The sequence below is a fragment of the Elephas maximus genome, chromosome 5, assembly GCF_024166365.1.
Source record: "Elephas maximus indicus isolate mEleMax1 chromosome 5, mEleMax1 primary haplotype, whole genome shotgun sequence".
NCBI classification, from domain to species: domain Eukaryota; kingdom Metazoa; phylum Chordata; class Mammalia; order Proboscidea; family Elephantidae; genus Elephas; species Elephas maximus.
In genome coordinates, this window is record NC_064823.1 from 149,234,877 (window position 1) to 149,248,875 (window position 13,999).

At 41.7% G+C, this 13,999-nt stretch overlaps 1 protein-coding gene across 5 annotated transcripts in view; it reads left to right on the forward strand.

The window, feature by feature from the left end:
* Window positions 1-13,999, forward strand: part of PROM1 (prominin 1) — a 117,591-nt gene that overhangs the window by 59,842 nt on the left and 43,750 nt on the right. For all 5 annotated transcript variants that reach the window (XM_049886459.1, XM_049886458.1, XM_049886461.1 and 2 more), the window contains exons 6-10: window positions 157-220; window positions 1,233-1,322; window positions 7,870-8,087; window positions 10,154-10,228; window positions 12,633-12,696. In XM_049886459.1, the coding sequence (XP_049742416.1) occupies window positions 157-220; window positions 1,233-1,322; window positions 7,870-8,087; window positions 10,154-10,228; window positions 12,633-12,696 (511 nt within the window). The remainder of the gene's footprint in view (window positions 1-156; window positions 221-1,232; window positions 1,323-7,869; window positions 8,088-10,153; window positions 10,229-12,632; window positions 12,697-13,999) is intronic.

Here is a 13,999-nt window from a genome sequence, read left to right on the forward strand (position 1 = left end):
TAAGCTTTGGAGTGTTTTTAAGAACTTTGTGTCAGAAAATGTAAACATCTCTATGAACCTGCTGGCTATTTTTTCAAAATGTTCTGTAGTTTTGGATTCAGGATAAGGATCTTATAAGGGGAAGTTTCATTTAATTTTTTTTTTTTTTTTTTAAAGCAAATCGACTATATATTGAGCCAGTACAACACCACCAGGGAAAGGGCAGTCTTGGATCTGAACAGTGAGTAAAATTTACAGTTACGTCAAGTCTTTTGTTTGTTTGTTTTGGCTAAAACATGAGATGGCCACCACCCATAAAACATAGACTGAGAAGTGAAGCATGGGCTTTCTACAATTTGTGCATGAAATTGAGGGAAAAACAGAAAGAAAGAAAAAAATCCCTAGTGCTGTTGACAATTGGCAGTGTCACTCAATGACTAAACTTTAGCAGTCACTGTAAGAACGCTTTTGCTTTCTTTTCAAAAGTGTCTGTTCTTTACACACATGTGAGTGAGGAAATGTTCTCTCCTGTGTCCGCTATCAAAGGCTGAAACAGACTGCCTCAGAGAAACCCGTGCCCTTCAGGAATGGAGGCATGGGCAGCCGCCTCAGAGAAACCCGTGCGCCTCAGGAATAGGAGGGTGGGCAGAATTACCTCACCCAAAATGTCGGTAGTGCCAAGGTTGAGAAACCCTGGTCTAGCTGAAGAGATTGAAGTCCCTGGGGGTTACAGGCAGTTAACGTGCTCCCTCTTAACTGAAAGGTTGGAGATTCAAATCCATCCAGAGGTTTCTTGAAGAAAGACCAAACGATCTGCGTCCAAAAAATCAGCCTTTGAAAACCCTGTGGAGCACAGTTCTACTCTGACACTCATGGGGTCGCCATGAGTCAGAGTTGACTCAACAGGAATTGGTTTTGTTTTGTAGCTGAAGCGATGAGGGGCACAAGTAGTTACAGCTCAAGACGGTAAACACTGTGCTCCTAGTACAAGTAAATACCAAGTCTGTGGTGATTAATTTCTCGTTTCCAGCTTCTCGTTGGGCCAGCCATGGGGATTGTGAAGAGTGTGGAGAAATCTCCATCCAGCGGTCAACACTTACACTAGATCCAAAATGAGAAATGCGGTTTCACGGCAGGGACAAAAATAATTTTCAGGCAGCGAAATCCCACATTGTATGAAGCGAATGTGCGCTAAGAGGTGAAGAAATAAATGGAACCTCCCCTCATGATCCTTTATGTTTCTTTGAATCTAGATATTAAACTGTTGCTAGGAGATGGAATTCATACTCGACTAAAACCTAACGTGATCCCTGTTCTTGATGACATCAAGGCCATGGCAACAGGTAAGCAGTGTGAAAGAAATGACCGAGAGAATGTTCCCACCTAGAAGGCCCTGGGCTTCGTGGGTTCACTCTCCTTTTTCTTGTTTCTCCTGGTGGTTAGCTGGGGTGAGAGCCACAGTGTGTGACCATGCACACAGGTCAGCGAAACGCTGTGTCACAACATTATTTTGTTTTTAAAGCTTGTGCCAGAGGTGTTATACTGATGGTCCAAAAGTGATTTGCAATAATGATGGCAGAATTTGAGAGGAAACCACTGCCTTTTTTGTAAATAAAGTTTGATTGGAACACAGCCATGCTTATTTGTTTGAATATCATCTATGGCTGCTTTCACTCTATGATGGCAGAGTTGAGTGGTTCAAACAGAGACCATGTGGCCTGCAAAACCTAAAATATTTATTATCAAGCCTTTTATGGAGCCCTGGTGGTGAAGTTGTTAAAGTAGCTAACCAAAATGTCGGCAGTTAGAATCCACCAGCTGCTCCTTGGAAACCCTATGGGGCAGTTCTACTCAGTCCTACAGGGTTGCCATGAGTCAGAATTGACCTGACAGCAACAGGTTTGGTTTGGTTTGTAAGAGGTAATATGGCTTATCTGATATTGGACAGCTGGTAAGTGGTGGAGTTGGGATTCCAGACTCTGGTCCAACTATAAAACCTGTGCTACCTGGACCGTACTAGATGGTATTCAGGTATATTTGTGGGTGTTAAGATATAGGGTCCACCATGTGTCTGGCAGTTTGTCATACTATGGTGACTTTTGTGTTGCTGTGATACTGGAAGATTTGCCACCAGTATTTCAAATACCAGCAGAGTCACCATTGGTGGACAGGTTTTAGCTAAGCTTCCAGACTAATACACACTAGGAAGAAGCACTTGGCAGTCTACTTCAGAAGAGATTGGCTAGTGAAAATCTTATGAATCGCAGCGGAACATTGTCTGGTATAGTGCTGGAAAATGGCCCCCCGGATTGTAAGACGCTCAAAATAAGACCGCGAAAGAGCTGCCTCATCAAAATAGAGTTGACCTTAATGATCTGGATGGAGTCAAGCTTTTGGGACCTTCACCTGCCAATGTGGCATGACTCAAAATGAGAAGAAACAGCTGCAAACAGCCATTAATCAGAATGTGGAATGCACAAAGTATGAATCTAGGAAAATTGGAAGTTGTCAAAAAAGAAGTGGAATGCGTAATGATTGATATCCCAGGCATTAGTGAGCTAGCTGAAGTGGACTGATTTTGGCCACTATGAATCAGATAATCATATGGTCTACTATGCCAGGAATGACAAATTGAGGAGGAATGTACATCTTCAAAAAAAACATTTCAAGATCTATCTTGAAGTACAATGCTGTCAGTGATAGGATACTATCCATACGCCTACAAGGAGGACTAGTTAATATGACTTCATTCAAATTTATGCACCAACCAGTAAGGCCAAAGATGAAAAAATTGAAGATTTTTATGAATTTCTGCAGTCTAAAATTGACCAAACATGCAGTCAAGTTGCATTAATAATTACTGGTGATTGGAACAGGAAAGTCGGAAATAAAGAAGAGGGGTTGGTAATAGGAAAATAAGGCTTTGGTAATAGAACTGATGCCAGAGATCACATGAAAGAATTTTGCAAGACCAACCACTTCTTCATTGCAAATACCTTTTTTTCAGCAACATAAATGGTGACTATACACATGGACCTCACCAGATAGAGAATACACAGGAATCAAATTGACTACGTCTGTGGAAAGAGACAATGGAAAAGCTCAGTATCATCAGTCAGAACAAGGCCAGGGACAGACTGCAGAACAGACCATTAATTGATCATATGCAAGTTCAAGTTGAAACTGAAGAAAATTAGAACCAGTTGATGAGAGCCAAAGTACAACCTTGAGCATATCCCACCTGAATTTAGAAACCATCTCAAGAATAATATGACGTGTTGAACACTAATGACCGAAGACCAGATAAGTTGTGGAATGACATGAAGAAAGCAAGAAATCATTAAAGAGACAGAAAAGAAAGAAAAGACCAAAATAGATGTCAGAAGAGACTCTGAAAGTTGCTCCTGAATGTAGAGTGGCTAAAGTGAAAGGAAGAAATGATGAAGTAAAACAGCTGAACAGATTTCAAAGGGTGGCTAAAGAAGATAAAGTAAATTATTATAATGAAATGTGAAAAGACCTGGAGATAGAAAACCAAAGGGAAGAACACACTCAGCATTTCTCAAGCTGAAAGAACTGAAGAAAAAATTCAAGCCTCGATTGCAATATTGGAAGATTCTGCGGGGAAAATATTTAACAAAGCCAGGAGCATCAAAAGGGGATGGAAGGAATACAAAGTCACTATACCAAAAAGAATTGGTAGACGGGACTGCTAGAAGAATGAACAAATCTGTCTTGGAAGAGATACAGCCAGAATGCTCATTAGAAGCAAAGATGGGGAGACTTCGTCTCACGTATGTTGGATGTGTTTTCAGGAGGGACCAGTCCCTGGAGAATGACATCATGCTTGGTAAAATAGAGGGTCAGTGAAAAAGAGGAAGACCCTCAATGAGATGGATTGACACAGTGGCTGCAACAATGGGCTCAAAGATAACAAGGATTGTGAAGATGCGTAGGACTGGGCAGTGTTTCGTTCTATTGTACGTAGAGTCACTATGAGTCAGAATCAACTGAATGGCACCTAACAACAACAACAAGATGTAGGGTGGTGCCGTGCCATCCATGTGAAGGCAGCATGGTCCAACTTTAAAGGAAGGGATTGGAAACTGGGGTTCAAGTACCCGGGTCACTACAATATGATTCCAGGCATCCCTGCACTGTGGATCTCTGGTGAGTCAGTACTTTTTGAGATCTTGGTCTTGTGAGATCTCTTCCAGCTCCAAAACTAAGTGTCTAGTATATGAATGGTGCAATGTGGTTACCCTGTACCTTTCTTTTTCACCCGAAGTTCCAAAAATTTCTGATGTTTGAAGTATAATCCTGCTTGGATAAGACACAAATAAAATATATTTTATTTTTCTCTTCACTCTGTTTTGTATTATCATTAAAGTTATATATATTTTTAAATCAGCCTGTATAAGTTAAGGCTTAGCCTCTGAAGTTACCAGAGCTTCTTAAAACTAATTTAATAAACAGCTTCAGCAAATTTTTGCAAAAAATTCTTTGCAACCTTATGCGTTTAGTGGCCTTTGGAGAGAGTGGAAATTTCTTTTGTGAAAATTCTTTTGTGTAAATCATGTTTGGGCTGCAGGTTAGGACCTATAAAGGAACTGTGCTATGGGCTGGTGAAATGATAATTAACTAAAATTGAGAATCTGAGGAATACCTTTCCTACTTACTTCAGATACATACGTAAGCAATTTTTGTAGGCATGGAACAACTCCCAGAGTTATGACCTGATAAATATTTTACAGGCGTAAAATGCTTTGAAGCCTTTGGAAAATATATCTTTATTACCTCTGGACCCTTTTTTGGGACGTGGCTGAGAATATTACTCATAACCCTAAAAATGCACACATTTCCTGGGTCATCAATTTACTTTATAATCCTGCCTTCTTTGTTATTGTTGTTTATTCTGGCCGTAAAATAACTTGTCTTAAGTCAAAGCGGAAAGGACTACTAGAGATAAACCATACAACCTTAAAATGTGAGGTATGGCGGCTGTGATGTGAAGTGTGTTTTGGCATGTGTGTTTCTTGTTCCAGCTGTGTTCTTTGTTTCTTGTTTGCTACATTATGAGCCTGGTACTGGGCTATATTTTGCTGATCATCTTGGGAGTTAGGTGGGAGACATGAGAAACTGAGACCCAGAATGGCTTTTTGATAAAAAAGTCCTAAATATTGTTAAGATATAACTGGACCAAAATTCAAGGTTAAAGATTGTTTGAAACAGGTCATAAGATTTTCTCCTCAGGTCCCTGGGCAGTGCAGATGATTAGCACTCAGCTTCTAACCGAAAGGTTGGCAGTTCGAATCCACCCAAAGCTGCCTTGGAAGAAAGACCTGGTGATCTGCTTCTAAAAGATCACAACCAATGAAAACCCTATGGAGCTCAGTTCTACTCCATGAGTTGGAATCAACTCAACGGCAATTTTTTTTTTTAAGGTGATGGAAGTTCAGGCCAGGGGTCATGTAGTCCAATCCTACAGGCCTCCCCAGGGCTCTCAGTAAATAATTTAGGGCTCGTGACAGTGCCATCTTGAATGACATGGATTGTTTTTACCCCATCAGACATAGCTAACATGGGTGATACCATGTCCTAGGAAGAAAAACTTGACAATGTACTCCCGAAAAATCAGCCAGTGAAAACCCTGCAATTCGCAATGGTCTCATACCATTGTGCATGGTGTTGCCATGAGTCAGAGGCCAACTCAGCAGCAGTTAACAGCCCCATAAACCTTTTAGGACACAGCCTAGAATCTCAGACCCTCAGAGTAACCACGAGATAACCCAGTGAGCTCCCTAAGTTACAGATGAGGAAACTGAGATCCTGAAAGGTGAAATGCTTTCCTGAAGGTACCGAAACAAGATTCTGGAAAATCTGAGATGAGAGCTCAGGCCAGGCCACTTTTGTTGCAATTTTATGATAGAGAAGCATTTATATACAGATATATATATATATAAAACCTATTGCCATCAAGTCAATTCCTACTCATGGTGATCTCACGTGTGATGGTTAAGGTTGTGTGTCAACTTGCCTGGGCTGTTATTCTCAGTGATTTGGCAGTTATGTCGTGAGGTAGTTTGGAAGTTATGTAATGATATAATTTGGCAGTTGTGTCATGATGTAGTCATCTTCCATTGTGTGATCTGAAGTGATCAGCCAATCAGTTGTAAGGGGAGTTTCCTCAGGGATGTGGCCTGCATCCAATATGTATATGAAATATATGGACTTGTCTTAGGCTGGGTTCTCTAGAGAAGCAAAACAGTAAAGTGTACAAATATATAGAGAGATTTTTATCAAGGAAACAGCTCACAGATTTGTAGGGGCTGGAATGTCCCAAGTCCTTGGATCAGGATAGAGGCCTTTCCCAATTCACAGAGCCGCAGAAGCTGGTGAACCCAAGATGAGCAGGTGGGAGAACAGGGCTCCCACTCACAGGTTGTGAAGGTCCAGGAGTCCCCAAGGTAGGAAGGCAAGACTGCAAGGTTTCTCCTGATTCACGTAGCCATAGGGGCTGGCAAACCCAAGATTGGTAGGTCAGGGAACAGGACACTTGCTCACAGCCGTGAAGATCCACAAATCCCAAGATGGGCAGATAAGCTGCTAGCTCAAGTCCCAAGAAACAGAGGTCAGACAAGAGACAGCTGCTGGATCCAGAATAAGCCAACAACATTTGCAAGGCAAGCAGGAAGGAAGTAGGTAGTGGAAGGCAGAGAGATGAAGGTTGAGGGGGTGGTGAGCTGCCACAGGCCCCATCCCCACTGGTATCACTCAGCAGATTCCATCATGGGGGTGATTACGTATCAAATTTCAACAGGGAATTGATTACAACATTATACAACTGCCAAAACGCTGAGAATCATGGCCCAGACAGCATCTGTGTCTGCGTAACTATCGGAACCACTTTTGGAGACACTGGACAGTTTTTTAGAACACTTAAGTTGTTTCAGATATTGTCTTTGGGGATGACTTTTTATTTTGATTTCCTTTCAAAACAAACAGAAAAGTTGGCACATAATCTTAACCATCAAAAACGTTCTGGCAAAGTTCACTTGCTTGCTCTAGATGCTGCATCTGGCTTGTCATTATCTGACCTCCTGTTCTTGGCCCGCCATATTGCCTACCAATCTTCAGATTCATTGGCCTCCACAGATTCTTCAGGTTCCTTGATAGCAGTCTACTCTCTTACCTGCCGATCTTGGAATACCAGCCTAAGATAAGACACCACTCACAAAGTTCTGCTTACAAAGACAGGGGTTTGTAAGTAGAACCCAAATTCTACTTCACAAAGTAGAACTAAACTCCATAAAATTTTCTTAACTAATATTACTTTACAGAAGCAGATCATAAGCCTCTCTTCTGCAGTGCCACTGGATGGGCTCAAAAACCTGCCTGAATCTCAAATGTGTCCTTAAGTGTCACTCTATAGTTAATTCCAGCTCTTTGTATATTCTTAGCAAAATTATTTCTGGGTGTAATGAATTTTTTGCTGATTAAAACTGCCTGGAATTGAAGATGTTAGCTTACTTGGACTGACCTCTTCAAGGGAATGCTATGGCCATGACACCTTTTCTGGCCACTGCTGCTCCTTTCCTGGCCATGCCGAGGGGACCTTATGGCATTCCCACAGTTGGTGCTCATGCCCTGCTTCTTGCTTGCAAGTGACGCTAGAGGGAAGCTGAGTTGGTGGGAGTAGCTGCCCGGGAGTTCAGGGCTCTACTGTATTCCTGGAAGACTACCCCTCACAGTGGGCTTCTCTGGTCCCTCCCAGCGTCGTTTACAAGTTTATCTCAAATTTCTTTAGGCTGTGTTTGTAGATGAAAAGGGACTTTCTGTCATGGCCAGCCTAGCGAGTGCCTTTTTTCTGCACCTGTTGTATCCCTATAGCCATCAAAGAGACCAAAGAGTCCCTGGAGAAGGTGAATAGCAGCTTGGAGGATCTGAAAAGTGGGTCTGCACGTCTGAACACTAGCCTGAGCAATGTCAAGACTGAACTGGAGGACGCGCTCAATGACCCCATGTGCTCCGAACAGATGGTGACTGCAACCTGCAACGATATCAGACAGTCTCTTGGCCAGCTGGATATTAACATCAACCTTGATCAGGTGAGGAGGCAATGGACCCTGCTAGGCCATGGCGTCATCAGGACAGCTTGACAGGGCAGAGTGTGGGCGAGCCTGTGAAGACTACAGTGGCCTGGTGGACGGGCAGTAGCCCCGGGTCTCTGTCAGCTTTGCAAATCCTTGAGTCACAACTCTGCACTGGCTCTGGCTGGAGGAGAGGTGGAACAGTGAATCTCTTCTGGGGAATTCTCTGCAATTTGATGGAAAACATCGGAAAGGATACAGGTTTAAAAAGCAAAAAGCATACATTTATGTACACCTTTAAAAGTTAATATACTCAGTATATGATGGGCTAGAATATTAAACATAAATGGGCTCAAAGAGTTCAAAAATCATGGAGATAGTGCAGGACTGAGCAATACATGGTTCAGTTGCATGTAGGGTCACCATGAGTTGGAGCCGACTCCATGGCACCTAACCACAATGCTCAAATATAAGGCCGTTCCCTGTTTTCCCAAAGAAAAAATTAAAAAAAAAAAAAAATTGGGGAGTAACTTGAATATATAAAGGTCTGAGGATATAGACCAAGTTTTTATGTCTATTCATGATATTTAATTTACTAATTTAGTTATATAGGTACATGATGACATTTTATATAAAATGATGTGTTAATATAGATACACGTTTTTCTCTTTCACATTTCATGCGACAGTTTTATTCAGGCACTTCACGTTCAACAGCAGTGTCTGCGTATCGGAAGCACCCCTGGAGATGTCGGACAGCTTTTTAGAACATTCAAGTTGTTTCAGATAGAGTCCTTTGGGGGTAGCTTTTTATTTTGATTTACTTTCAAACATACAGAAAAGTTGGAAGATTCGTTCAAGGAACCCCTATCTACTCGCTTCACCCAGATTCACCAGTTGTCAGCATTTTGCCCATTTGCTTGTCATTTTATCCATCCATGCTTCCATGCTTGCATCTATCTATCTGCTTGTCTATCCATCCACCCGTCCGTCCGTCCATCCATCCTTCATGTATCTATCTATTCATATTATTTTATGCATAATAATACACATGTTCTTTTCTTAACCATTTGGGAATAAGTTGCAGATATCATGCCCCTTTACCCATAAATATTTCAGTGGAATTCCTAACCTTTTGCAGCAATTACACAATTATCAAAACCAGAGCATACAACATTGAACCAATTCTACCATCTAATCCACAGCTTATATTTAAATTTTGCCAGTTTTTCTAATGATGTCCTTTACAACTGTTTTTCTTTTCCCAGTCAAGTATCCAGTCCAGGATCACACACTGCCTTTACTTGTCATGTCTCTTTAGTCCCCTTTAACCTGGAAGAGTTTGCCAGTCTGTCTGTCTTTTGACATTTCTGAAGACCGCAAGCCATCTACTTTATGAAACGCCCATCATGATTAGATTTCAGTTATGCATATTTGTGAAGGATATCACAGTAGTGGTATGTCCTTCTCGGTATGTGGTGTCAGGAGACACATATGATATTTGTCCCAATATTGGTCAAGAGATAGAGTTTTAAAATCCATCCATAATGCTGTAAATGAAAAATTTATTCCAAACCACTCACCAAACATAACTACTAGCTGTATTACTTTTAAAAGTGATTTTGAAAAGGCTTGTTTGCAATTATATCCAGTACTTGGAATTGTGAGATCACACATAATACATTTTTGTTAAATTTCTTTGACTCATTTTTAGCCGATACCATCAGGAGACTTCAGACATCTAAAAACCAGCACTTGTAAAGGTCATTTTGAGCTGACCTTTTACCCAAATGGAAACCCTGGTGGCGTGATGGTTAAGAGCTACATCTGCCAACCAAAAGGTGGGCAGTTCACATCCACCAGGCGTTCCTTGAAAACTCTATGGGGCAGTTCTACTCTGTCCTACAGGGCCTCGATGAGTTGAAATCGACTTGACGGCAACGGGTTTTGTTTGAGTTTCCCCCAAACAATATCCTGTTGCTCAAAATGGAATTGAGATTTTGAGACTGGAGCATTTGAGGGATTTATGAGGTATAATTTTGGGGGTGCCTGCCTTGCCTTACGTTTTGTTTTATTACTTTTCAGCTCCCACCTGTGCATGATCAACTTAACAGTGTTAACAAAGTCCTCAAAACAAATTTGACTGACCTGGTCGAACGGGTATGTTTTTGGGAAAAATACAGTGGACGCGTGCTTAGACAATAAGAAACATAACAAAAAAAGCAGTGAGATTCTGGAGAGGGGTCACCAACAAGGGTCAGAGCTGTTACTTTCCAGGTAATTTTATTACTCGTTCCAACCCAAGGAATGTTTTTTGAGCACCTACGTTGTGCCAAGCATCATGGTAGGACCACGAAGGAGAAAAAGAAAACCACAATCTCTGCCTTGCTGGGGCTAAAATTTTGTTGGATATTGCTCCATAATCCGTAGACTCTGTCCTAGTTGGCTAGTGCTTCTGTAACAGCGCTAGGTGGATGGTTTTAAGAAAGAGAACTTTATTTTCTTCTCATAGTTTAGGAGGCCAGCAGTCCAAATTCAGGGCACCAGCTCTGGGGGAAGGCTTTCTCTCTGTCAGCTCTGGGGGAAGGTCTTTGTCTCTTTTCAGCTTCTGTTACTGGGATCTTCATGTGGCATGCTTCTTCTCCTTCATTTGTGTTTCCTTCTTAGTGCCTAATCTGTTTTTTTTTATGTCTCAAAAGTGACTGGCTTAAAACACACCCTGTACCGATACGGTATTATTACCATAGCAAAGAAGATCCTATTCTCGAATGGGATTACATCCACAGGTATAGGAGTTTAGGATTTATAACACATATTTTGGGGGGGACACAATTCAGTCCATAACAGACTCTTACACAAGACGGTTTTCCTTCTGTTTCCCCGCATTTCCGCTGTGTGCACGTGCATGTCCTCTGCCTGGCACTCTCTCATTTCTCCCCCTCCTTTGCTTAGTTGTTGTTAGCTGCTGTCAAGTCAGCCCCCAACTCATGGTAACCTCGTGAATGAAACAGTGCCTGGTCCTGCACTATCAGACCATTGTGGTCCATAGGGTTTTCATTTGTGATTTTCAGAAGTAGATAGCGAGGCCGTTTTTCCTAGTCTGCCTTAGCCTGGAAGCTCCACTAAAACCTGCGCAGCATCATAGCAGCATGCAAGCTTTCACTAGCAGGCAGGTGGTGGCTGTGCTTGAGATGCGTTGGCCAAGAATGAAACCTGTAAGCTGGGTGATCTCAGCAAGTCCAAATGAGATAAGCATAGACGGACAGGAAACAGAAAACCAACTCAAGCTCTAGCGTGCTCGGATGCTTCAGTCACCTTTGAGGAAACAGAAGTCGTGACATACTTTTTATGGCATCTGATGCTTTTAGGTTAAAAGGGAAACTGGCTGGGACCACACATCTTAGATAGATTATAAGCACCACAGTGCTCCCTTGCAGACCACTAACTACAGCAAGAGATAGTAAATATGGACTAAGCACCTTCCAAAGGAAAGGCCGGGCCTGTAGTTGTCCAGAAATAGTGGCATTTCCCTCTCATGGATTTAATGCCAAGGTGATTTAGCTTCGCTTGGCTGTTTTTGTCTTTGTTTTAGCTTCACTGCATTTGTATTGTCTGTAGCCTGTGTTTTGGGTCTTTTTTTTTCCTGTGATGATAGATCACCAATTTCATTTTGTAGTTGCATTGGAAATTAAGATCCTATTTTTAGAAAATCACTTTATATTTGCACACTGCACATGATACGTTACACAGACCATGGTTTCTTAACCTCGCCACTGTCAGCACTTTGGGTCAAATAGTTCTTTGTTGCGGGGGCTGTTCTGATCATTGTAGCATGCTTATTAGCATCCCTGGCCTGGACCTCCAAATAGATGCCAGCGGTACTCCCCTGATTGTGATAACCAGAATGTCTCTTCGAGGAGCAAAATCACCCCTGGTTGAGATCTACTGGTATAGTTATATCTATACATCATAATTCTTTGAACCCGTGTGAGTAAATATGTTAAGGTTTTAAAGTTATTAAGACACCCTATATGAAAAGATTTTTAACATGATCTTTGATGGATATGATGAGTCAAAGAAAATTCTCCCCAAAGGGGAATATTTTTAGATTGCTGATAACCATAGACTGGTAATTTCAGCCTTAAGTTGAGTGTTATGTTTTTATTTCACGTCTCTGCTCCGTACTGGGGGCAGTGTTGGTTCGGTGGTGGAATTCTCACGGTCCGTACGGGAGACCTGGGTTTGAGTCCTTGACGATGCACCATAAGCACAGCCACTACCCACCTGTCAGTGGGGCCTTGTGTGTTGCTATGATACTGAACAGGTTTCAGTGGAGCTTCCAGATAGACTAGGAAGAAAGGCCTGGTGATCTGCTGAAAATCAGCCAAGGAAAACCCCATGGACCATAACGGTCTGATCCTGTTGTACATGGGGTTGCCATGAGTCTCAGCCAACTCGACGGCAGCTAACAATAAAAACAATTCCTTACTAAGCTGAAAATAAGTACTAGTTTACTGTACCTCTACTTACTGTGTACATCAATTTATTTTAAAATATTTTTTAGGGCTATAAGTCTTTTAATGATATACCTGAGATGGTGCAAAACCAAACCAAGAACATCGTATCAGGTGAGATGCATAGCTGTGAGTAATCGTGTATCTATCTGTTAAGAATCGTATGGTTGGAAACGTATGGTTCAAAATGCTATTTGTCTTAAAAAGTATTCTCTCCGCCCAAACACTAAAAGACTCGCAGAGCCTTGAAATGCTGTCATCTTCAATCAGAGACCCAGATAAAAAACATTAATCTTCTTATTTTAACGCTTGTTAACGCCGTCCTGCTGGCCAGGCGCTGCTGGGGTAGGGCCATCTGTGGTGATGGCCTTCGGGGTGTGCAATTACAGAGCTTACAGGAAGGTCGCTTTCAGATTGCTCTCGTTAGGGGAAAAAACCCTGCAGATTACCATATTTTCTTAAAAGAACTTAAAGTTGATTTCTGTTTTTAGGAGTGCTATGTATTTTTTTTTTTTTTTTTTTTATGTATAAGGACTGATTGTGTCTTTTTAGGAAAAATTTCATCTGTCCTCTAGGGCTGATCTAATGGTATCTTAGGCTTATGAGACTGTTTACAGTTTTGCAGTGAGTTCTACTGTCTTACGGTACTGAATCACGTTGTTTAACGTCCTGGTATTCAGGGTGAAGGCACAGAGAGAGAATATAGGGTCAGTGCTTCTTTGTGTACGTTTGGAGATAAGCTTGGAGTCTTTGCTTGGGGAAGAAATCTTTGAAGCCATGTACAACTTTCTTCTTCTTCTTTTTAAGTCATTTTCTCAATACTTCTTTATACCCGCTGACCAAGTCATTTTAAAATGTTGTGTTAGAGGTATTTGAGGTTTTTTTTTTTTCTTTCTTTCTTTCTAACGATGTTCTTTCAACCCACCAAGACTTTGGGTAAAATATATTTTATCCTCCAGCATGTGCTGTAGATGTTTTATTGGTTTCCTTTGGTTTAATGTAAGATTATACTTTAAAACACTAAGATATTCAAGGCAACATCCAGGCTTTCCTGTGCTAGAACCTGCGGGCTAATGCATGCTGTGTGTCTGATAGCCACATGCTTACTAACCTCCGTGTTCAATTTTGTTCCCCCTTCTGGACATCTTCTACCAATATGTGCAGCCCTTCCTTGTAAGTCAGGCCCCACAAAGCACCCAGCATGCGTGACAAGGCCCGCTGCACATGGTGACATTACCTCAAACCAAGTCAGAGTTTTCCCAGGGCCAGATGGGTGCACCCCATCAGCCTGCATATCAATTGCTTATTTTCATGTCCTTTCAAAACAAAATAATAAACCTTATCGCCAGCGTTTTGATCATTTGCTCATTCATCATGTTTTTTGTGTGCCTACTGTGTGCCAGGCTCTGCTAGGCTC